Below are 23308 nucleotides of genomic sequence, written 5' to 3' on the forward strand. Positions count from 1 at the left end.
TTTAAAAAAATTATATCTCTAGTCAGTATTTCTTGGCATCTTTCCATCTGCCTCAAGCTCATACATAAGCTATCTGTCCCAAGCACGTGTTAGATTTGTACGATTTAACACCAGACAGCAATCAGTTTCTCAGCATTTCTACCAAAATTTACCAACTCTATCCAAATTTCAGACTTAGGTGTTGAATTGAAATTTTGTTGTTTAAAAGTTAGGGGTTTATGTCAGAACATTTCACAATTGAAATCCCAGAACCTGAGTGATCAAACATTTCTATATTTATGCAAGATGCAACTTGAGCACTTTTTTACTCACAAAAACACTTTCTTACAACAAAACCCCAGTAGATTTCTTATATATATATATATGCATCAAAAGCATCTTGCAATAGCAGCTCTAATTTTTCCCTTAATTCCAATTATCAAAATATTTACATAAAAGCTTTAAACAGCCTTTAAAATTTTGAAAATTCTACAGCAATTTTAAAGCTGTATATACATACACCCATCAAGTTTTATCATTGTAGTTTATTTTCAGAGATTGAATTTCAATCTCACACATTCACATTTCAGTAAAATGCACAAGATACATTTGTTATATCCTAGACGCTCCTATGAATTACTTCATGTAATTCTCCTTTATTTTATTCTATACATGAAGAAAAAAAATACACAAACCAAAAATCCCACAGAAAGTACCAGCTTAAAATCCAAAAATTACTTTTCAATTTAACCTACATTCCAGAACATCACAAAATACCCCAAGTAGTCTCATGATTTAGCTGTAACATAGTAAGAAATAAAGAATTTCAAGCTTGTCTTTCTATTTGTCTTTCAGCATGTAAGCACAGATACTCATGTAGTTCTGTTCACTACACACGTACAGACTATTTTACCAGCACTAGCATCTTCTCACATTTGCTGCCTGTTCCCCCCTCCTATTATGAGCGTACTTACCTGCTGTCTTTGTTCAGTCTTAGTGTATAATTTAAGATCAACACAGCAACAATTTCATGACTCTATATAAATAATTTTACATGGGGGAAAATCCTCCTAAACTAACTTAATTTGTCAGGTATTTTATTACCCCAGCCTGTCTATTCATCAAAACTAACTGATGTACAGAGAGGCACATTCAGAAAATTCAATATTTAGTTTACAAGTTAAAAGGATATTAATTATTGGCAAGTGTTTTGCACATTCATATATGAGGGAGAGACAAAAAGGTAGATCGAGCTGCCACAGGTAAACATAAAAATTAAGATCTCTCATGGTTTTTGTTTTTTTTTTCTTAATCTTTGGTAAAAAGAAATCTTAGTTCTCAAACCACAATGAGCAAAAGTAAAAAAGTGCATTTTTTTCATTCTTTGAAGAACACTGATTTAAACCAACATTTTCATTTATGTGTTTCATATGCCTAAAAGTTTCTTAGGGAACTTTTCACACAGACCAAATTTGTCAAAACTATTGAATTCACAAATAAAGGAGCCCAGAATATGAGGAACAAAAAATATAAGTGTGTCTGCAGACACCTCAGAAGTCAGTAAAATTACAGCAACATATTCACGGGAAAAAAGTAATAGAAGTCATTAATTTGAAAATAAGTAGCATAAGACATTCTGTTCATTTTTTAAGTCCCTATTTCACCCTCAAGAAAATCAGATTCATCACTGAACATTAACAGACAAACTCTATGTTTCTGCAAAGCACCAGAGTAATGGTCAAAACAGATTTTAAGAAGCATATAAACCAGTGGCACTGCTTGCCTCTATTCATGCTATGCTGGATTGCAAATACTGAATCAGATGCACAAAGCATTATTTCTCTGGTGAATGCTAAATACAGAAGAATAGTGCCAGCCCCACATAAAACACACAGTTAAAAAAAAAGATTAGGTAAACAATATTATTAATAGCTTAAAACTAAGACCTGATATAATTCTAGACAGGTATATATACCCAGGTCTTGAACAATGTTACCATATGATTCACTTAATATTAACTAGAAGCTTATTATTAAAATAGCCTATTAAAAGCAGGCATTTGCAAATTCGTTACAAGTTTTCTTAAAAGGCTAATTTCACTTCACTTGATGTTTAAGTGGTTATTAGCACAGTTACAGGACCATTCCAACTTAGAGAAGCAAAAATATAATTAATACTATGTAAGCCATCAGTACCATTTCCCCTCCTACTGATACAAAAAATTCCAACCATATTACTTCTTGAATCACTCTAAAGCTGAAAGAAATTTCAGAGTGATCTGAGAGCAGTTTTTGAAGAAGCATATGAGCCTCAAAATTCAATTTTGCTTACAGTGGTTTGAGAGCAGAAAAATCAGAGAATAGACATTAAATACGGAGTACAAAGTCTACATACATATCAACTGTTACAATGTTGTGGTTTTGTCTTTGTAATTCAATCAAAATCCAGTTTAAATAGGAAATAATCAACCCAATAACAAAAACATAAAATGAAAAACTTAACATTCAGCAGTTATAAAAATTCAGACAGATTAAGATTGGGACAATGTATCACCTAGAAATACATTACTGATTATCAGTTAAAAAATTCTGCCTAACAAGTTCAGGACTCATGCTGATGAAGTTACATTGCTGTTCTGTTTGTACACATTAATTCTTCTAAATGTCATTCTATTGGGTTCTTAGTTTTTTTGACTAATACAGGTTAGACACTTGTCTTAAATCCATTGTTGTCTTTTATATTTACAGGCTTTCTATGAGCAAAGGCAAGATGTTCCAAGGAAGCATTCAGTTTATAGTAATTCAGGAGAATGGGTTGTCAATGTACATGAAGTCTTACTCACATGAAGGCACAAAAATCTTGCAACAATTTGATTTTAAATCATGAAGTGTACAAACAGAAGTGTAAATACCTGATATGGTACAACTAAACTTTTTTAAGTTTTGCTGTTATAAACATATTTTGTAAGTTATTCCAATTTAACCCATCTCTATAAATGTAATACAGAACAAACAGAATTTCACTGTTCACAGAAGTTTTCACAATGGACCCTTAGAATCCTTCTGAACTAGACGTGTAACACTTTGGAAAAAATGCCAGTACAGTATCACAGTCATGACTATAGGTACACAATAAGGAGAAATATAGGTGCCATTCATAGGTTGCAGGCACAGAGGCAACTTCATGTTTTCTGGCAAAACACAGTAATATGGGGAATAACTCGTTTCAGCACTGTTGATATTTATTAAATGACTGAGTGTTAAATCAGTTTATGAATATTATTCAATGTAAAAAAATGAAACAAAAAAATGTATGGGAACACACATCTTAGTGAAAATGAAACATACAAACCAGGAGATAACTCTGTTTCTTTTATGTGTGTGTGCGTATAAATATATAAAAACAAAACTACAATAAAGCTCTTCTTCATTAAGACAGCAACAAGACAAACTGTTTACAACTTAACTTAAAAAAATACCAAATGCTTTAATTTACATGTAGTATACTAAATTTGCCATTTAAATCAAGTTCTTAGGACCTATTTTCTTTGCACAAGGGAATTTTACCAAGTCACCCTATTGAAAGAAAAGAGAAATCCCAGCACACAACAAAGCTGAAGGATCTTGCAAATATAAAACCCACCTGAACTGAGACTGAAATCACAGCCTCAGTGCAAATTGTGCTTCAGAAATTATAAACGCAGAAATTAGAAATTAAAAATTATAAAATGCAACCTAATGCCGTTTGACATATATTCTTGGGGTAAGGGACTAGGAAATCTGTACTTGGCACAGTAAATCTGTATCTATGTGCAGAGCACTAAATACACAAAAATCAAAGCTAGATTAGTAAACTATGCCAAGGGTTAAAAAAACACCTGTCTTTCACTCCAGGCTATTAACCATTTTTAGTATGGTTTGCTAATCTCCACCAGAAGTAAAATGCTCTGGAAATGCATCCACTACTCAGCTCAATGGTTACTTCTATTAGTAACAACGATTCACAAATATCAAAAATATGCAGCTATTATAAAAGCTAAAAACCCAGTTCAACAAAAGAAATTACATTTCCTTTTGTTATATCTGTATTTTTACATTCTCTTATTTTACAATTAAGAACCAGAGTTGATATTTTTACTAAATTCCAGAAATATTTCTACCAATCCATTTTTGATGGCAAAAAGTGGCACTAACAGAAATATACTGCCAACATTATTTCAGCTGCCATGTTTCACCTTCCTACTTAAGCCTTTGGCTCCCCTTCTCTAGGTCTGTTATTTCTTTTTGTGTCCCCTGCTGGTATATGAACCTGAGACAACATCCCACTTAATTCTCAACACACTAGAGCGTATCATACTATAATTTGTTCTCTCCCAGAGGAGTGTCAGTGACACAAAAAGCCTGACTGAAAAACTAACATTTAACACATACAGAACTGTATTTTCACTTAGGACTGTACTACGTTTTATTTGACTTTTTAAGTTTTGCTCTGTAACATCTATAAATGAACTCCCATGAATAAAAAACACATGCAAATCTGGAAACTAAATCTGAGGTTAAATGTAAGAAATGGAAGCTGGGCAGACAGGCATGTCTATGAGCTTCAATTTCAGTGCAGATGTAGTGGAAGTTCTTTCAAGAAGAGTAAAGACCACTAGAGTCATTACTAGAGAGGGTTGGTTTTTTTCAGTTGTGAAATATAAGGAACCATGGGTGGCTTTAATTCCCAACCCTACAAACAGTACATTATGTAATGTCAACATTTCTACGTATATTGAAGCAGTACATTGAAAAAAAATCATTGTTTAGCGTGCTACTCTAGCTGTCTAGACATTTGATGCATACAAGATTTCAGATACATGAAATAAAAGAGCATGTTAGTTTGTGAACAACCAGAAAAGAATCAATTCTACATATTTGTTTACTAGTCTTCAGAAAATTACTACCAGAAGGGGGACAGACTGAAAAATCAGGGTGGTGGGCAGCAACTGAAAATAAATTTTACTGAAGGTTAATACCTGGATTTAGCTAGAAGGCAGAAGATACTGACAGGTCACATTTCATAAAATAAAGAGCAAAATCTGCTTATATTTCCTGAATTTGACTAAAACTCACCAGGAAAAAAAATAAAACAAAAGCAACACAAAACAAAACAACAAAACCCACAAAATCACCACCATACCTGTGCAAGGACAATAACTGTATGGACACTGAAATAATCCACACACAATCTATGAAGGGCTAAATGCTACAGTCTTTACAGAAGTAGAATTTAAAATACAAAATTAGTATTTTTAAATACAGTTAAGAAATAAAACTGTAAAATTCATATAATCTTTCAAGAGAACGGTCTGACTTATTGCTTTTTTTAAGAAGTCATTCAATCCCATTTCATAAAAACTGGGAACACAATTATCAGCCAAAATAAGGGAAGTGGCATGCAGAATGCAGAAGATAATTGCACAAATACTTGCTCCCTCCCAAGATGAGTTAATTACCTGTTATTACTTACCTATTTTCATGTCAGGTGCTGCAAGAAGAAAGTGATTCAGTACCTACCGCAGGATCATTTAAATACAGACATGAATGGCACAAATAATCTCAGACCTAGAGCGGTTACTTTTAGTAAGTCGGTAAAGTTCAAGAAGAGGAAAGAAACGCTCACCTTTAGCGGTGACGATATTCCCTCTCTCTGTCTCGTTCTCTGTCACGATCTCTGTCACGATCGCGGTGCCTCTCCCTCTCACGGCTCCTTTCCCGGTAATAGTCATCGTGACGGTCTCTACTACGTGATTTGTGCCGCCTACTTTTTTCTCGTGACCTACTGTGGTCCCTCTCTCTGGATCGCTCACGTCTTCTAAAAGAAATTACTTCATTAACTTTTTCTTCAAAACACTTGTCATCCCCACGCCAGTTTTGTACTCTGCTTATGAGTATGAATTTGATCTAAAATAGGTACGAGGGAAAGATCTGATCATTGTGATGCAGGTATATTTTTGTATACAACATTAAAGATGCCTGGTACAAACAGTGGTGGCTAAGAATTCAGTAACAAGTAGTAAGGTGCTCCCGCTTTCTAATGTGGCAAGGAAAAGTCAAAGTACATACTCAGAATGGAGGATGCCTGACATCAGCTAGGGGAAATACACCACATATCAAACGATCACTACAAAATGGCTGCTAATCTGCACATGGAAAATATGGGCCAAAACCACTAAATAAAACTAAGAGTTAAATTGAAGCTAGTCAGATCAATTTTGAAAAGAGGGTTAATTAAAAGGCAGCTTTCCTAGGTTCAGGAAAGCCTTATTTGGTTCCTTCACGTATTTCCTGTGCAACTCAGCAAATCACTGACTTCTCACAAGCCTTAGTTTCTTCCTGTAAACTAGTGCTGCACCACACCTTGCCTTTTTTAGGTAAGAGCAGATGGAAGAGGAAAGTTTTACCTGGATCCAGACCCATAAGACTTGGACTCAATTCCATGAAGGCAGTCCTGAAGGGAGCTAATAAGTACTTTGCAGCGATCATCTGCAGATACTTTGGACTGTTTGATTAAGGAAATCGCAGTTACCAAGGTCTCTATAGCACTTCCATAGTCCCCTGAAAATTATGTAAGAACGGGATCAGAAAATTATGCACATTAAAACACAGATTTTTATCTGTAACAGTATTACCATTTCGAGTATCTTCTCTTAAACAGCCATCTAGACAACTTACTGTAGCACCAAATATTAAAATACTGTCCAGATCAGTACTCAGGTTTTCTTAGAAACTAACTGAAGCACAGTACAAAATCAGTCATAAGTTGTATCTAAATTCAGCATTCTAACAGAAAAATGTGGCTTCAGGCCTTTCAGAATCCTAATTTTAAAAAAACCCATAAATTCTTTTCAGTTGGGTAGAATAACAAACACACATTGAGTTTTACTAACCAGCGCTGGCATCTGATACAGCTCTTGAAATGGCACTGCTTGAGATTGCCCTATTTCTATTCATGATTTCTTCAAATTCTGCTTCACTTAGAGGTGTCCTCGCAGCATCCATTTCTCTGCAAGCAATAAAACTAGTATTTAAAAGGTAAAGGAAAACTTCAGAAGCTATCATTGCAATTTCAACAGTCCAAGTTTGCAACTTTAAGCAGTGACAAACAGAAAAGAAAGCAGGATCTGGTTTTGGTTTTTGTTAAGGACCATCGTTACAATATAAAATCCTGAAATCTTAAAAAAAAAAAACCAAAAAAACCCCAACAAACCAAACAAACAAAAAACCCCAAAGAAACAATTAAGACATTGCTGTATTAAAAGACTTTTTTTTGTTCATCCCATCTATTTCAAACATTCAGCAGCACTTAATATCGTGCTTGACAAATATTTACAATTTTCGTAAAATCCTTGAAAGTACGTAAATAGATATTCCCAACTGAATGGATGTGGAAATACATGTACATAGGCAATGCAGCTTTGAGCAAAATTAGAGAAAATTTTCATAACAGTACTGGAATCAGAACTATATGATCCTGTTTCCCAGATCTTAACTAAGACCAGAATGCTGTAACTTTTGAAAAACAAATATAGTTATCATCTTTAAAACACTCAATTTTCTGAATGATATGTCAGCATTTTACAGCAATTTTTTTTTTTTTTAATTTCTGGTCAAGTTCAAGGTACTCCAATTTAATCTCCCTACTAGTCACAGTAAGGAGGAAGCAATAAAGCAGAATCCTCATACTCATTACACTTCAATTATCAGCTACCTATACAGGGTTTGCAAAGTAACAGAAGTAAACCTAAATTTTCCCAAAAGTTTTGCAGTGTCCTATTAGCCAGTCTCTGTGTCACATAGAAAATTTGGAGAAATGTGTTAAGAGATAAATGCTGAGACTGTCAAACTGGCCCACTGCTTGATATTTCTAGAACAGTGTTAGTTCTTCTGGTAGAAAGAAAATGCAGAATAATAAGCAATGCTATCCTCTTAATTGCAAAAAGTGGAACAAGATCCTATAGCCAGTTTAGCATAAGAGGAAATGTCTAAAAATTCATACCTCCCTGAGTTTTGAGTATTATTTTTCGTGTGCCTCCCATAGAATGGAATATGTAATTTTTCTCTTATGGACATGTTATTTCCAGTGAAACGCCTATGATATATAATTAATGACAATTTAAATAGTTATGGATGATAGCTTCAACATTATTAATGAAAATACTGGACAGTAAGTTATACTGTCCTATTCCCACTCCTTCCCTCCCCAGACATTCTATAAACTGCAGACAACCTTGATTTAGTCCATAAAATATCACCCAACACCTTACAGTCTTATATTTCAGGCAATTAAGCCAAATGCTTGAATTTCTACAGTTTTTGTTTTTTTTTGTATGAACATCACATGTACACAAATGCTCGGGGAGTTTTAAACTTTGTGGTAAAAAAAGAATCAAAGCACAGTATCTTTGCAGGAAACATTTTAAGCCAGAAAAGTGTGTCTTATGCTAGCAGTAAAATTACTACTGAAAAATTCAAATCTAACTATGTAAAATCGTCTCTTACAATTAATGCCAAAATTTTTGACAAATAGAAATATGGTGAAAATCAAGAAACAGCAGCAAGACAGAGATGCTTGAAACCACAGATGAAAAAAATGTTTCAACCAAGATGTGAAAAACTTGACAAGTCCAGTCAGGGACTTAAGAACTCCATCACAGGTAGGATTAACCACAGGAAAAGCCACTGCTACAAACACAGCAAGACTGCACCAAACGAGCAGAAATATCTTGATAGGAAAGGAAGGTAAAAGTCTTGCAGTAAATTCACACTTGGCTTTTAAGACAAACACTAAATTTTAATTAAATCCTGAAGAAAAAAGGGACAAGCAACACTGCTGGAAGATGAAAATGGTATGACCTCAACATATGCACTACTCAAAAAAGAAAATTCCAGAGCATTCTTAAAAGGCAGCCTGCAAAGCACCATGATACAGTTAAAGTCAGAATTTCAAGTTAAGACAGAAGCACAACCAGAAGCTGCTGCATAAGAAATGATATGTAAGTTTACATGTAGAAGACATGGAATGATGACACTGCCAAATACAGCGAAGACAAACAGTTCAGAGCTGAGAAGGGAAGTGAGATTACTAGTGTTGCATTTCAGGATTTTCCTCCTGCTGCCAATATGTTTCTCAGATTTAATCCCTTGGAGAAGTTAAAAGGGGCAAACTACAAGATCAGTGGGATTCCCTTCTGGCCCTACTTCTAATTGTTCCTAACATTTGCATTAAAAGGGAAAAAAATCAAATGCTTTCAACAAGGAGTATAATCTGCTACCCAAACACATTAGACAAAAAGAACTCACCTTCCAGGTGGCCCATAGTCACCTCTGTCATATGGTGGAGGTCGGCCATATGGATCTGTCGGAGGTGGCCCACGGCTGTCTGAAGTGGGTATGCCACTATTGGCAGGTGGGGGGAAGAAAGCTGGATTCACATGTGGTGCCGGTGGTGGAGCACCTGGCGGTGGCCCAGGGAGATGAGGAGGAGGAGCAAGAGTCAGGGGTGGCCCAAGAGGGCCAGGTGGACGAGGGGGAAATGGACCCGGAGGTGGAGGTGGACCCTGCTGAGGTGGTGGTGGACCTGGTGGCGGCCCATAGCCTGGAACTGGTGGTGGAGGGCCTGGAGGAAGTGGCCCAAGTGGAGGCTGACCAAAAGGCTGTCCTGGAAACAGAACTGGTGGTGGTGGACGATCACCACGATTAGGAGGTCCAGCTAATGGAGGTGGGAGGACCTGACCAGGTGGTGGAGGGCCTGGTGGACCTGGTGGGCCAGGAGGACCTAAGGGTGGACGTGGGGGAGTTTGTCCAGCTAAAATAAAAACAAACAAAAAACAACAAACAAATAAAATTGAGTGAATAAATACAAAGAAATAAAATTATTTAAAATTCTTCAGTTTTTTATCCCAAAAAACCAATGACAAAAAAGAAACCAATCCTCCCTCCCTGAACACAGTGCAACATGTACAAGATATGGATGTTCCTGCTTTGGGTCCAGTAGCTTAGAAAATTTTTAACTTATCTGTATCTATTGATACTAGACATCTAAAAAGAACAACATTATCTTGAACACTGACAACTCCACTGCTCAAATCACAATCATCTGCTGTTGTTTCCAAAACCCACAAGAAGATTACAAAAGCTAGAAAACATTACATCTTACTGCAGCATTACATCTTACTGCAGCTAGTCATTCATATGAGGCTTAAGATAAAATATGTATTAAAAATATGGGAGAAGCTGTACTGAAGAAAGTAATGTAAATGCAGTATCCAAACATTCCTTTAGATTCTCAACTGTTTTTTCTATTTGACTATGTCCCTTAAGACTGTTGGTAGACAATCTATTACTGAATGACATTTACTAAAAAATATGTCAGCTGATAAAAAAACTTCACTGCAGTGCAAACCTAACTGTTTAATGTAATTCTTCTATATCAGATACCTAACTCAACATGAAGACCTCCTCTTCAAATTTCTGGAGTTTTAAGTGCCTACTAATTGACCAGAGCTGAATTTATGATCACACGCAAACTTGTACTACAATAAGGAAATTAGTTACTTTACACTCTACAACACAGGCAATTCTCAGCACATACAGCAATACACTACACTAAAGCCAAATCTACTTGCTAACATGATCTATTTTAATTTTTTTCATAGTTAAATATGTGTATTGACACAGTATAAATAATCTATCTAAAAAAGCTCTTGCCTTGCTACCAAATTTACTGGATCCAACTTCCTGTTGAATATCAACAAACGAACAGTCAAGTCCATCAGTCTAGCTGTTAACGCTGATTTATGGCTCATTACTGAATCGCCTTGATCTTTATCATTTCCCAAATAAGTACGCCACATTGAAACACATGTAAGACTGTAACTCCATATATGCATAATTTTACCTGGGAAAGGTGGTGGTGGCCCTCCTGGCCCTGCCGGTCCAGGGAATCTGTCTCCACCTGGAATGGCACCTGGAAAACGGCCCCGACCTCTATTACTAGGTGGAAATGCTGCTCGTGAGCTTCCTCCTGGGGGACCAGCTTTACCTTCCCCAGACATCTGGCCAGACTGTGTGGCTGCAATGGAAAAGCAAAAGTGTCACTACACAGATGAAAATAGGTTGAAGTATTTCAACACTTGACCTAAAGTTTTACGCAGTGCTAAAGTGTGACCTTATGAGTACCAACTTGCTCCCTGTACCCAAACCCAATGCATTTGGGAAGGGAAATTCTTTGCTAAAATACTATGCCTCATACTAAAGGAAGAGGATCTGGAGAGACTGCCAGTCCTTCCTTCCATGAAGCCCAACACCACACTGAGAAACACAAGACATGGTGCTAAAGTACAACACGGAACCTCTTTTCCCCATTCTATCAAAAATACAGACCATCCACACATTAGAATTTAGCCCAGTTTGACTAGAAATGTTAAAATTCTAAAAACTCTTGTCCTTTTTTTTTTTTTTAATTACATCCACAGGAAATTAAGAAAGCACCCACAGCTGTTAAGACAAGAGCTGCACGAAGCTGCAACCTGGTTTCAGAATGCAGCAGCTCTTCAGTGTATGAAGTGATTTCTTTAAACAAAGATAGAAGTTCATTCACCTGGACTCTAAGTATTTTATGGCTATTTTAAACTGCACAGAAATTACAAGACACTGAGCTAAAAACCCGCCATTCTACTTTTTCTGCTTTTCCAAGACAGCACTTAAGAAAAGCTTACTTTTCCTTGACTGCATTTCAAATTGACTCAGAAACTGTTTATTACATGGAGTTACAACAGGATTCTGCCCATGCAATTCTCTTTTAGGCAACAAATCCATCAGCTTTTTGGAGGATGCTTCCGATCCCACACCCACAAGGGCAAACCTGAAAGGAAACAAAAACAGTTACACCACAATTTGTTCATTTTCTGACATCCTGACATCTCATGAAAAAGATTACACACAGTAAGCAAAGGAATACTTGACAACTAGACACCAACAACGTCTCACAGGTCTTAGTCCAGATTTCAGAACAGATGAAATAACTTATCCTAGGACATAAAAAAAGGAAACAAAACTGCAAGTACAGGATGCATCAAAATTTATCACAACAAAGGCAGCTTTTTGGCGGAGTATCAACAGAATACATAATTAATTCATATGAAGAAGTTATTAAGCATACACTCATACACATTGCTGCCAAAGAGACAGAAAGGCACATTTATGCAGTGAAAGTTAGGCTGTCAGTTAAAAATGGGCTCAAGCACTTACTTTAAACAGCTAATAGAAAATAAAGATGTAATGAAAAGATTTAATCATGAAGGTTAGAGGAACAGCATTTACACTGAAGAAAAACAAGCATCACCAGCATACCAACTAAAAATCTAGGAATAGTCTTATATGAAGATCACCAACAAGCTTTAACTGACAAAATAATGAAATACACAGTACCATCACAAAAATTTATACCTGAAACTTAAGTCATTAGTATGAAATTATATGCCAAACCATTTTTGGATCAATAAGGGATGAGCAGTCCAAAGATTGACAATTATGAAAATGAAGAACTCCTTCACCCCCAAACTTCAGTCCACATATAGAAAAAAACAAGTTCTTACCCTTTAGACTGGCCATTAGCACGATTTTCAAAAAATTTTATCTCCAAAATGTCATTTACCCCCAGTGAATGAACTGCTTCAGTTAAGTCTTCATCTGTTGTCCACTGAAAAATATTTTTAATATTCAACTATGAGAGCTTATCTAAAACACCAGGCAAAGGGCAACTAAATTTTCCATGGATTTTTGAGTGTGTGTGTATGTGTGCGAAATTGATCCAGAGGAATATTTTATTCAGACTGTCAATATATTCTGACTTTTGGAGTAGTCATTTTCATTTTACAATTCAACAATTAGTTCAGCTAATTCACGCACATTTTACTGATTCCATTCATGTACTTCAAAATGGGAAAACTTAAGCCAACAGACAGGTCCTTTACTTACCTATTAGTTCCTGAAGTACTGTAATAACTAAGGAAAAAAACACCTACAGTAACAAATTATCAGAATTTTTTTAAAAATTAAAATTTTTTATTTATCTTTTAAAATAGAATTTTGCATATGTGGGCCCTGAAGAACTTGATTTCATGTAACCAGATAACAGCTCTACTTAATTCAGCTACTGACCAGCTCTTGCACTGTTTGCTTTCCTGCAATTGATTTTAAAATACTTGCATTCTAATAAAAGTAATTTTCCTAAGGGCAACTACAGTTCAGTCAGTTATCATCAACCTGTTCTTCTCGGACAGAGAAATAAGCCTCAAGACAAATACCTGAAAACAGTTATGCTGAAAAAGTCACTGCAGATGAAAAAGGCCCTGGGAAAATGTGAAAAGTAATTTCAAGAAAATCCCAGAGCAATCTCCTTTTAAACTAAAACCTTCAGCAAGAGTTTACTAAAAATTTGGCTTGTTTAGTAACCTTAAAGTGTTTACAGGCATGAAGTATTTAACAGTTTAAACTTGTTCTCTTCTTTCATTTGGTTCTCTGAAAACCTTAAGAACATAGTAGCACAAATATCCTTTCATAACATTTAAAACATGACAGAAATTCTGAAGCTTATATTTACTGAAGATTTTCTTCATTTTTAAGACATCATGACAGCTCCAGACAGGCTCTCTGAATTTCAGGTAAAAGGAAAAATGACCCCACAACCAGAAACGAAAATTAAAGAAAATCAAACCAACAACAAAAACAACTGCGTTTTGATACACATAATAATTCATATAAAACATTTTAAAGCAAAAAAGTGTTACAAGCAGTTATGTCTATAATTAAAATTCCTGTCTACAACTAAACAGCAGTAAGACACTTACCCAAGTGAGATTTCCAATGTACAAGGCAATTCTCTTTCCAGTATACGTATAGACAACATTTGGTGCAGCTCCTTTACCTACATCATCCCCAACAGACGGCGGAAGAGAATCCATGTAATCACGATCCTCTGGAGCATCTCCATTATTTGCAGATGGAGAAATTACATCATCATATAAATCAATCTGATCATGCCCACCATATTCAGCCTCCTAAAATAAAAAAGACATCTTGATTATAATTAATATTACTCTTAAAACTTATTGAAGCAAAAGTTGTGCTAATTGCCATGTTCCACAGACACAGTAAGTCCAATCAACCACCTACACAACAATCCTGTTGAAAAGCTAAGCACCAGTTTCCTCCACATCAAAACACAAAATTCTTATGACACCTATTGCATTCTAAACTTTTGTGGAAAAAAATACTTCTGGCCACTGTTTTCCATTCCAATACTTTTGCCCTTGTAATATAAGCAGAAATCAAAAAATCCACAAACCCTACTCCCAGAATTGTATACATCAGAATGCAGAAGTGTTGTGCTTTAATCCCAGATTGCAATTAAGTACCACACAGTTGCTCACTCACTTCTCCCTCCCCAAACACTCCATCAGACAGATGAGAAAAATCAGAAAAAGGTAAAACTTGTGGAATAAGAACCGTTTCAAAACCAAAATAAAATAAACTACCCGTCCCTGATCAGCCTCTTCCACCCAACTCCCACCAGTTTATGTACTGGGCATGGTGCTCTTCCATCTGATGCTTTCCTATAACACAGCAGCACCCATCGATAAACTAGGTATATTGCATCTCATTTTCTGGTAGTTTATTATATAATGGGGTCCCTTCAGCAAGTGTTATTTCCTCCTCTGGTGACATTCTGAAATCTTTGTCTTTTAGACAGTCCATGATCATTTCCAAGATTCTTGGGCAACTGGGATTTCCTATTTGAGCTTATTATATGGTCACTGCAACCCACTTATTTCATGTAGCACCAGCTGCATGATGTGTAGAGAAGACCCTCCCTTTGAGCATCCAGCCCAGCACTGGCTGGGGAGCTGGAGGAGCTGTGCTTCAGCACCAATCCCTTCCAAAGCAGCTCCTTGATTAGACTCCAGTATCTCTTTCAGCAGGAGTATAGGAAGCCTCAGATACTCTGTCTTCCCAGTTCCATAAGAGAGGGCTGGAGATGGCCTGGAGTCTCTCCTGGTGCTTTCTGCCTGATACTGCAGGTAGGGCCATTTGCCCTGCCTGCAGTATAGAGCACATTTTTACATCTTACCCTGCCCAGACTGGCCTGGGGGCTGCTGCATGAACTATGTCCCATTTAATTTGTTCAAAAGCTTGTTGTTGCTCAGGGTCTTATTTGAAATCATTCTTCTCCCAGGTAATTTGATAGAGAGGGCTTACAATTAGACTGCAATCTGGAATATGTGCATTCTCCAAAAACTCACAACACCTAAGAAAGCTCGTGTTTGTTTCTTACGAGTTGGTGGAAACATTGCTGCTGTTTTGTTGATCACATCCATTGGTGTCTGACAACATGTTTTAGGGTAAAATCAGTTTTTGGAATAATTTGGACTATTTTCTTCCCTTTCTCAAAAACTTCTCCTGCTGTATAGGCCCACATGATGATACAATCAATGTATTGCAGGTGCTCCAGAGCTTCACCCTGTTCCAGTGCAGTCTGGATCAGTCCATAGAAAATTGCCAGCGCTGTGTTTCCACCCCTGGGGCGCTGGATTCCAGGTCTACTGGACATTCTTTAAGTGAAAGTAAATTGTGGCCTGTCAAAGCTACTGAAACACATTAGCAATGGCAGTTGTGGCAAACCACTTGGCAATTTTTGACTGCAGCTCATACTGGAGTTCCAGCATGTCCAGTGCAGCAGCACTCAGCCACAGTGTGACTTCATTCAGGCCACCAGTTCACTGTGGCTCTCTGTTATATTTTCACACTGGCCATATGGTCCTGCTGATCACTGCTTGATTCTCCAGTTGATAAACCAGCTTGTGAATGGGAATAATGGAGTCTCGGTTGGTGCAATGTGGCTGCTGGTGCAATGCCATGGTAGCAACCAGCACCTGTTCACTGACCTTCAGCAAGCCCAACAGAAGTGCCCTCGACAGAACAGGCAAGGCAGGCAGCTGCTTAACTTCCTCCACCTCCAAGGCAGTGGTTGTGAACACCCACCTTTTGGGTCCTTGAAATACCCTCTCCTAAGGCAGTCTGTGCCAGGGATGCACAGAACCTTTGGGCAAGAGACAAAGGGTTCTTCTCCCACACATTCCCAGTCCAGCTCACTTCAGTCTCCAGTTTAGTCAGCTGTTGGGTTCCCCCTCTCTCAGAAATAGAAATAGGTTCTGCCCCTGCAGAGCTGCATGGCATTGGGGTACCCTGTGCACTAGAGCCTTCCACTCTTGTGGGCCTGACGTGCAGGATCCATACACTCCTGCAAACCCAGCATATGAAAATGGCATGCTCAGACAAGTTTCTGCCACAAGGGTCACATGCACTGGAATTCTTCTGGGTCTGTGGGTGATTGCACACTGTCTGGGTCATAACAAAGGTACTGGATACCACTGTGGTGGCCCTGGGTGACACAGAACATCTTCCTTGAAGGGATGTCTTTCCTTCACACTCCACAGGGATCACCTCCTAAAGGCTGAGGCCCTTTGCCAATCACATTGTCAATGCCCCTTCCTCAGAAGGTGATCCCAGCTGTTTGGTTTCCCTACCCTCTAATTCCAAGCTACTAGCCCTGTTCCCCAGCATCCAAGCAGTCAGGTGATCCCCTGCTCACCTGGGTGGTGGCTGAAATCTTTTTGCATATCCCACAGCTCTCTCAGGGATAGGGATTGAGTGGTTGGTTCCCTCTTGTTCCGCCTCTTCCTCCTGCTCTTGTGGTGGCCCTGCTCTGTTCTCCTTTGTTAAAGGTGTCCATTTCTTCTGATGAGAAGGGGTGACTGATATCAGCAGGGGCTGGTGCTCTGGGTGAGCTGCATCACCCATCACGAAGGGTCTGAGCACCTGCAGCACCTGCCACAAAGGCCTGAGTAGCCACAGTGCCTGTCACAGGGTTTGAGAAGCTGCAAATAGTTGTCTAATGCTAAACAAGACCTGGCACACAATCACGATTCCTGGCAATAGGGCCATGTTTCAACATCCCAAGGATATTCAAAATTTTCAAGAGCTGTTGTCATTAGCCTGGCAGAGAAGGGGAATATGTAGGATCACGTCTCCTCCGCAGGTTAACTCTCAGAGTATGAAAGGTAAAATGTGTAATCATTAATAGTTTACAGTAGATCACTCGCAAAGTACAAAGATGACAGCAGAGCTGAGTACAAGTAACAGATTACTTTCACAACCAGCAATCCTGTTATACTATATGCCAGTGCTCACAGGATCATCAAATGCCTTGAGTTAGAAGAAACCTTACAGATCATCTAGTTACAAGCGTCCTGCTGTGGGCAGGAATGTCTTCCACTAGACCAGACTGCTTGTGTTAAAACACAAGATAACAACCTTAGACCAGTTCCCACAGGTGAAAAACAGCACAGGGACCACACACTGGAAGTGCAGAGTTAAACTGCTTGAGAATAAGCAGAACAACTGCTTGAGAGTTGAGAGCAGAAAATCAACAATTATTGATCGTGTCCAACAACTATTAAACTAATTAACAAATGCTTAAAGCAATTTTATTCTAGCATGTTCTAGTCAGATTTGCTGTTTTCTCAACCTGTCAAGCCCTGTGATAGTTGATCAAAAAAGGGCTATTGTGCTTTAACTCCAGTTGGTAACTAAGCACCACACAGGCATTTGCTCACTCCTCCCCCCCAAACCTTGCGGAACAGGGGAAGAGAATCTGTAAAAAGGTAAAACCCGTAGGTTGAGACTACAACAGTTTAACAACGGAAATAAAGTAAATTATAAAAAGAATAATGGTGATGATTAAAAAAAAAAACCCAAAAAAAGAGATGAAATAATGCACAAGCCAGTCCAGTGATGCATAACCACTGATGCTCACCACCCACTGACCAATGCCCAGTTCATCCACAAGCAGCAATTGCCCCCCCGAGCCAACTTCCCCAGCTCCCTGTACTCTCAATACCTTGCTCCAGAACAGAAACTGCCTCCACCAGGTTTTGGTATCAGAGATATTTCAGCATCCATTAAGAATCTGTATCCAGAATCTCACTAAAGCATCCTAGACAGAATAGTTCAAGGTGCCATATACGGCAGTTACAGAGAACCAAGCTGGACTCCACAAAACACAGGCTCCAAAGGTGGCAGTGTTTGCTGTAAACCCAAGACACCCACAACCATGATCAAAAGATCCACTCTCTTGAAAATATAAAAATATTATCAACTACTGCTCATACAGGGAAAGTGTAACTAAAACAAATAATTTAATTTTTTAAAAAACCCAAACAGGGAAACTGAATTTTGGCATTATTAATAAAGTACATTTAATCCTCAGTAAACTGCATTGTCCCAATAAACTTCAAGAGAAAAATCTCTCTCTAAAGGTAAGCTTATCACAATTAAATTAAGGGTTTCATATTTCACCTAGTCTATCCAGTTCTCTCAGTTTGATTCCTCCTATCACCATAGCTAATGAAATCAGGTACGCAGAACTGCCTGAGACAGGCCTAAACATGACATCTAAGAGCTAGATTAAGGTTGATGTCACAAGGCAATTAAGGAAATCCTCAGCTAAATGTACAGTAACTCTAGTCATTTATGTATATGAATGATGACTTCAGGGAAGTAGAATTTAGTCTTGGTAGACCTGCAAAAACACAATCACCAAACTTACAGCAGATGTATGTACACTAACCTATCTCTCGGAGGTCAACACTGCCAAAACAACAGAGTGGGCAGCAGTCCACAGCTCTGCTGAGACAAGAAACTCCTCTGAAACAGATCATTTGTATCACACAGGCTTTCAGGTCTTCATCAGTGGACAAAGAATTATTAAGGCAGCAGAGTCTGCATGTAATTGAGAGGGGGGCAGGGCCCAATAGCACCAGTGTCTTAATTTAAATACATAAAGACACAAGAGAAAACCTGATGTTTTTCTTCTCACATTGTGCTGGTTTTGCATCCAGCATGAAATCAATTCAGTTACCAATCTGTCAGCAAGGTCTGTGCTTCAATGATTAAGAATGATCTAAATCAGCAGCTCCAATGGTAAACAGAAGAGAGGTGTCCTGGTGGATGCTGCACAAGATCCAACAACCCTTTCTCCTTCATATGTGTTCTGCAGAAACTTACCTAAACACACTCTCCCTTCCCAGATGCAGAAGAGGAAAAAAGTACAGAAGTGTTGCTTCTCTAGTCTCAGCTATTTAAACAAGTGCTCTGCCTGTATCAGGAACCAGTTTTGACCTCTTCCAACTTCCTTAGTTACAAAAAGGACATTAAGCATGAAGAGAAATTATTTCTTCTCAATTACTGTAACTCACAATCTTGCAGATAAACATGCTAAGAAACAAAGTGAGCACTGTTGTTCTGGCCCCCTCTAAAACCAAATCAGACAGCAATGCATTTCCAAAGGCTATGTTTTCACTAGACCACAGTCTGAAATACTTCATCATAAAATCAGGACTGAAATTCCACATTCTGTGCTAATAGGTGGTATTGGGTGAAACATTCCCATATGAAAGCCATAAACACAATGAACTTCATGTCCAGAAGGGACAAACTTAACATGTTATTTCTCATTTGGAACTTAGTGGCCATGCTCCTCTGAGCTGCACACAACCACTTACTTCCTTTAAGAATGCTGTTTTGGAAATGGCTTTTGTTATTATGTAAAATTTCTTTAAGCTGTCCATACATCTGTTAGACTTGCCTTTTCTGCAGAACTTTGTTCAATTTAAGAGTTAAACACTAACTTACACCTCCAAAAACATATTTTAAAAAACAGCAAGCTAAATAAAGTTTCATGAAAAATATTTACTGCTGCTTCTGGGGAAAAAAACCCCAAACAACTAAACTATCCAGCTTCCCCTTACTGTTTTTTTCACTGAAGTTACCATATTTGTGGTCAAAAACTGTAAACACATGTTAGTATCCTCACTTGAAAAAAATAAAGGTCCTGAAGAATAACAAGTTAAACACATAAACAAAAATCTTTCTGGTCTTGATTAACTGTCTGAACATACAAACTGGAACATGAACAAAAAAGGCGATCTTTGGTACTTCTAAGATCACAAACTGCCTATGGCAGAAGTGGGCAAGTTTGTTAGACCATAGGATTCACATTTCCTGTGCAGGCCCAAATGCTCTTGGTCCTACAAACGGCACAGCACTAAAATTTAAGCAACCTGATCCCTTGTAACTAAAAATTACAGAGCAATTACAGAGTTACAAAGAATAACTAAACATTCACAAGTAGTCACAAATACAAACTAAACATACTTAGTATCACCGTTCACATTAAAACAAAGTGAAGAGGTGCCAGATAAGAAGGTCTGGAGTTATTCTGGAGTTCGGTATTAACCAATATACAGAAGTTATGTCTTCCCAGGGCCCCTTTCAGCAGAACTGACAAAATGCATATGCCATCACACATTGTGTACATATTTTGCAACACATGCAGGTCTGCCAGCTTATGTTTTTTTCTGACCAGGACAGCCCTACTGAGTAGAAATTTATTATACCACAATGTGTCCATCCCCTCTAGCTTTTATTATTTATCACACACAAAAAATGTCCTTTGTGTTACAGATCTGAAGACAATAACTAACACATTCCTAAGACACTGTAGTTTTCAGATAATTAGCCTCTTAACTGCTTATTCCATCTAAATCAGTTTTATTATCCAGTTACAAAATACAAAGTGAAAAGTCTTTCATGCCTAATTTGTTAGCATTTAAATATCAAAACAGAACACTACAGGCACGTTTAGACATATCCACAATGCAACTACCCAAGTTTACGTGCCAAGAGCATAAACAAAGTGAGCACCTTTTCCACTGCACTAAAATATGATATACCTAAATTCTTTTGCATCCTCTTTCTGATCAGAAAGATTTTTACATGTCTACAATAAAAGTTTTTACTGTTTAACTACATGCATGGGGACATGTGAAAAAAAACCAAAAACCTACAAGCACGAAAATGCAAAGCTGATCAGAGCATCAGGGAACTTGATAATGCATGGTCAAATTTTCATGACCATAAAAAAGCAACCCAGTTTGTTGGCCAAACTGGCAGGCAGCCAGACCCAAAGTCAGACCCAAACTGGCCTCCTACACAAGCTCCTTATTATTTCTGTACCAGACAGCAAAATTCTAGGGTTTTGTGTATAAAACCACACCCTAATATATCCCGAAGTACCCCCAACTTACCGAGGGTCTTTGCCATTGAGAGAATGTCATCCCCAGCTATGGGTATGCAGGTAATTTCTAACAAGCATCACAGATCTCCCTCTCCTGAAGAGCAAGATGTGTAAGGACATGTATAGAGATGCTTAAGGTAAAATATTCCATGCAATAGCTATTTCTAACAGGGCACAAGCAATGCATGCAGGAAGTACTACATTTATGAGGCTATCATCTCAAAATGAGACTTTAAATAAATAGATAAGACTGCTGGATGGGAAAGTCAGCTTAGAAGAAAAAAATGAAAAATTACTCAAGCAAGTTCTCCAAGAAAAAGAGAAAAAAAGAAACCACAATTTAAACAAAAATGTAACTGGTCAGAGCCAAACTGACTAAAGCTGTTAGCCCAAGGACAAAAAATATTATTTTGATGAACAATAAGTTAATAAAAGAGTAAGAGGCAACACTGACAAGACGATTCAGCTGGAATAGGAAACATGCATTTTCACTCAAAACATCTGATATCAAGTTAGTCAGCTCATTGCAACCAACACTAAATACAACTTAAGACAGTGTACAGCTGTCATCCATCTTAGCCAGCTTGTAAACCCATGACTCTGTGGTCTTTATTTCACCTTTATAACCTATGGTTCATTTAGTACTAATCAAGCAGAACAATCTTATCTTCCACCTACTTGGAAAAAAGGCATTAAAAATCCCAGAATAGCCTCAAGGATGAGTACCTTGAGGTGTAGAACAAGACAAAACAACCAAGGGAATGTATCCAGTCACAAGTCCTAAATAAAGGGTTAACTCCAGATGCAAACACAAGTCCTGTACCAGCCTGGATATCAATACAATTATGTACTGCATACATAAGAACAGCAAGCTCCACAGTACATTTTTCAGTCCTTGTTACTGCCAAAACCAGTGGAAAGGGTCACTATACTCCAATTTAAAAAAAAATTAGTAAGTCGCATTACTGTAGAGCAACAAAATCAAAAAACAAGTTTGTTTAATAGATAAAGACAGTTTATTTTACAAATATGGTGTCTGTAAAATGCTCTCTACATAAATTAATAACTCAAATAAGTCTCTCCCTAAAGCATTTTTTAATTGTCATCTTTACACATCCACAGAACTATGTTCTATCTTATCCATTCAAGCAGTCAGCCTCAAATCAGGAACAGCATTTCAGGAATAAAAGTTTCTACACACCTTTTCTCAGTGATGTTAAGGGACAGTAACTAATACAAGTCACCTTTCACATATGACAGAAGGAAATGACAAAATGCAAAGGCATCAATCTCTCACAGTAAAACTTTTATATTGTCTCAAGACTTGCTCAGTTCAACAATATTACTTTAAATAGAAAGTCACAGAAATGAAATTTGGAAAAAACCAGCAATTTTTTGGGGGTGTGTGACAAAGACAAAAACACAGAAGAAAATCCCCTAAAACAAACAAACAAAACCCCCAAATTCAAGCTGATGGAAAAAGGGCACTAGCCTCTTCTCACCTTTCTGCCCTATACTGTGCAAGATTTATGAACTGGAACAACAGACTGCAGAAATGCAAACCCAAGAGGGTGAATACAGTGAAAAAAGCAAAAGGGTTCCCTGCCTGCTGGATTAAGCTAAACTAAATTATCACAAGACTCCCTTCTTTCATAGCACCATGGTTATAGAGAATATCAACAGTAATGATGACCTGAGACCTGAGTAGAGCAGGACCGTGTGAGTGAAACAGAACATCCCCATCACTTTCGTTCCGCCACTGTGTCTTTACACTATACTTACAGCACGTAACTATTCTACTCTGGGGGCTTCTGCACACATGAATTTACACTAACAATACCAGATTCAAGCGAGGGTTTTTTCCCTGAAAAATCTGCTTTGTTATCAGTTTTATCTAGAATCAATTAAACCAAATTCAAGTTATCAAAGAATCTGAAAAAATGTACTCTTCTGCTGAATGGTGTCTGTCCTAGGGTTCATTCTTGTTTAAATTCATAGAGTGGGTCTTCAACTGTAAGGAAGAAACCTTCACATGCAGACAAACTAAGAGCAAATCAGTGCTTTTCATCATCTCCTTTTAGTATGGCAT

At 37.6% G+C, this 23308-nt stretch overlaps 1 protein-coding gene across 4 annotated transcripts in view; it reads right to left on the bottom strand.

The window, feature by feature from the left end:
• Window positions 1–23308, bottom strand: part of CPSF6 (cleavage and polyadenylation specific factor 6) — a 31665-nt gene that overhangs the window by 7149 nt on the left and 1208 nt on the right. The window contains exons 2-10 of one of the 4 annotated variants that reach the window (XM_041411180.1): window positions 13874–14083; window positions 12620–12723; window positions 11741–11886; window positions 10921–11094; window positions 9324–9828; window positions 8020–8112; window positions 6911–7026; window positions 6425–6578; window positions 5644–5832 (exon numbers count right to left, since the gene is read on the bottom strand). In XM_041411180.1, the coding sequence (XP_041267114.1) occupies window positions 5646–5832; window positions 6425–6578; window positions 6911–7026; window positions 8020–8112; window positions 9324–9828; window positions 10921–11094; window positions 11741–11886; window positions 12620–12723; window positions 13874–14083 (1689 nt within the window). In that variant the 3' untranslated portion in view covers window positions 5644–5645. Of the gene's footprint in view, window positions 1–5643; window positions 5836–6424; window positions 6579–6910; window positions 7027–8019; window positions 8113–9323; window positions 9829–10920; window positions 11095–11740; window positions 11887–12619; window positions 12724–13873; window positions 14084–23308 lie in introns of all 4 variants that reach the window. The other 3 variants (XM_041411179.1, XM_041411182.1, XM_041411181.1) reach the window with 3 other exon arrangements.

Source organism: Onychostruthus taczanowskii, unplaced genomic scaffold, assembly GCF_017590055.1.
Source record: "Onychostruthus taczanowskii isolate IOZ18803 unplaced genomic scaffold, ASM1759005v1 scaffold35, whole genome shotgun sequence".
Classification (NCBI taxonomy): Eukaryota; Metazoa; Chordata; class Aves; order Passeriformes; family Passeridae; genus Onychostruthus; species Onychostruthus taczanowskii.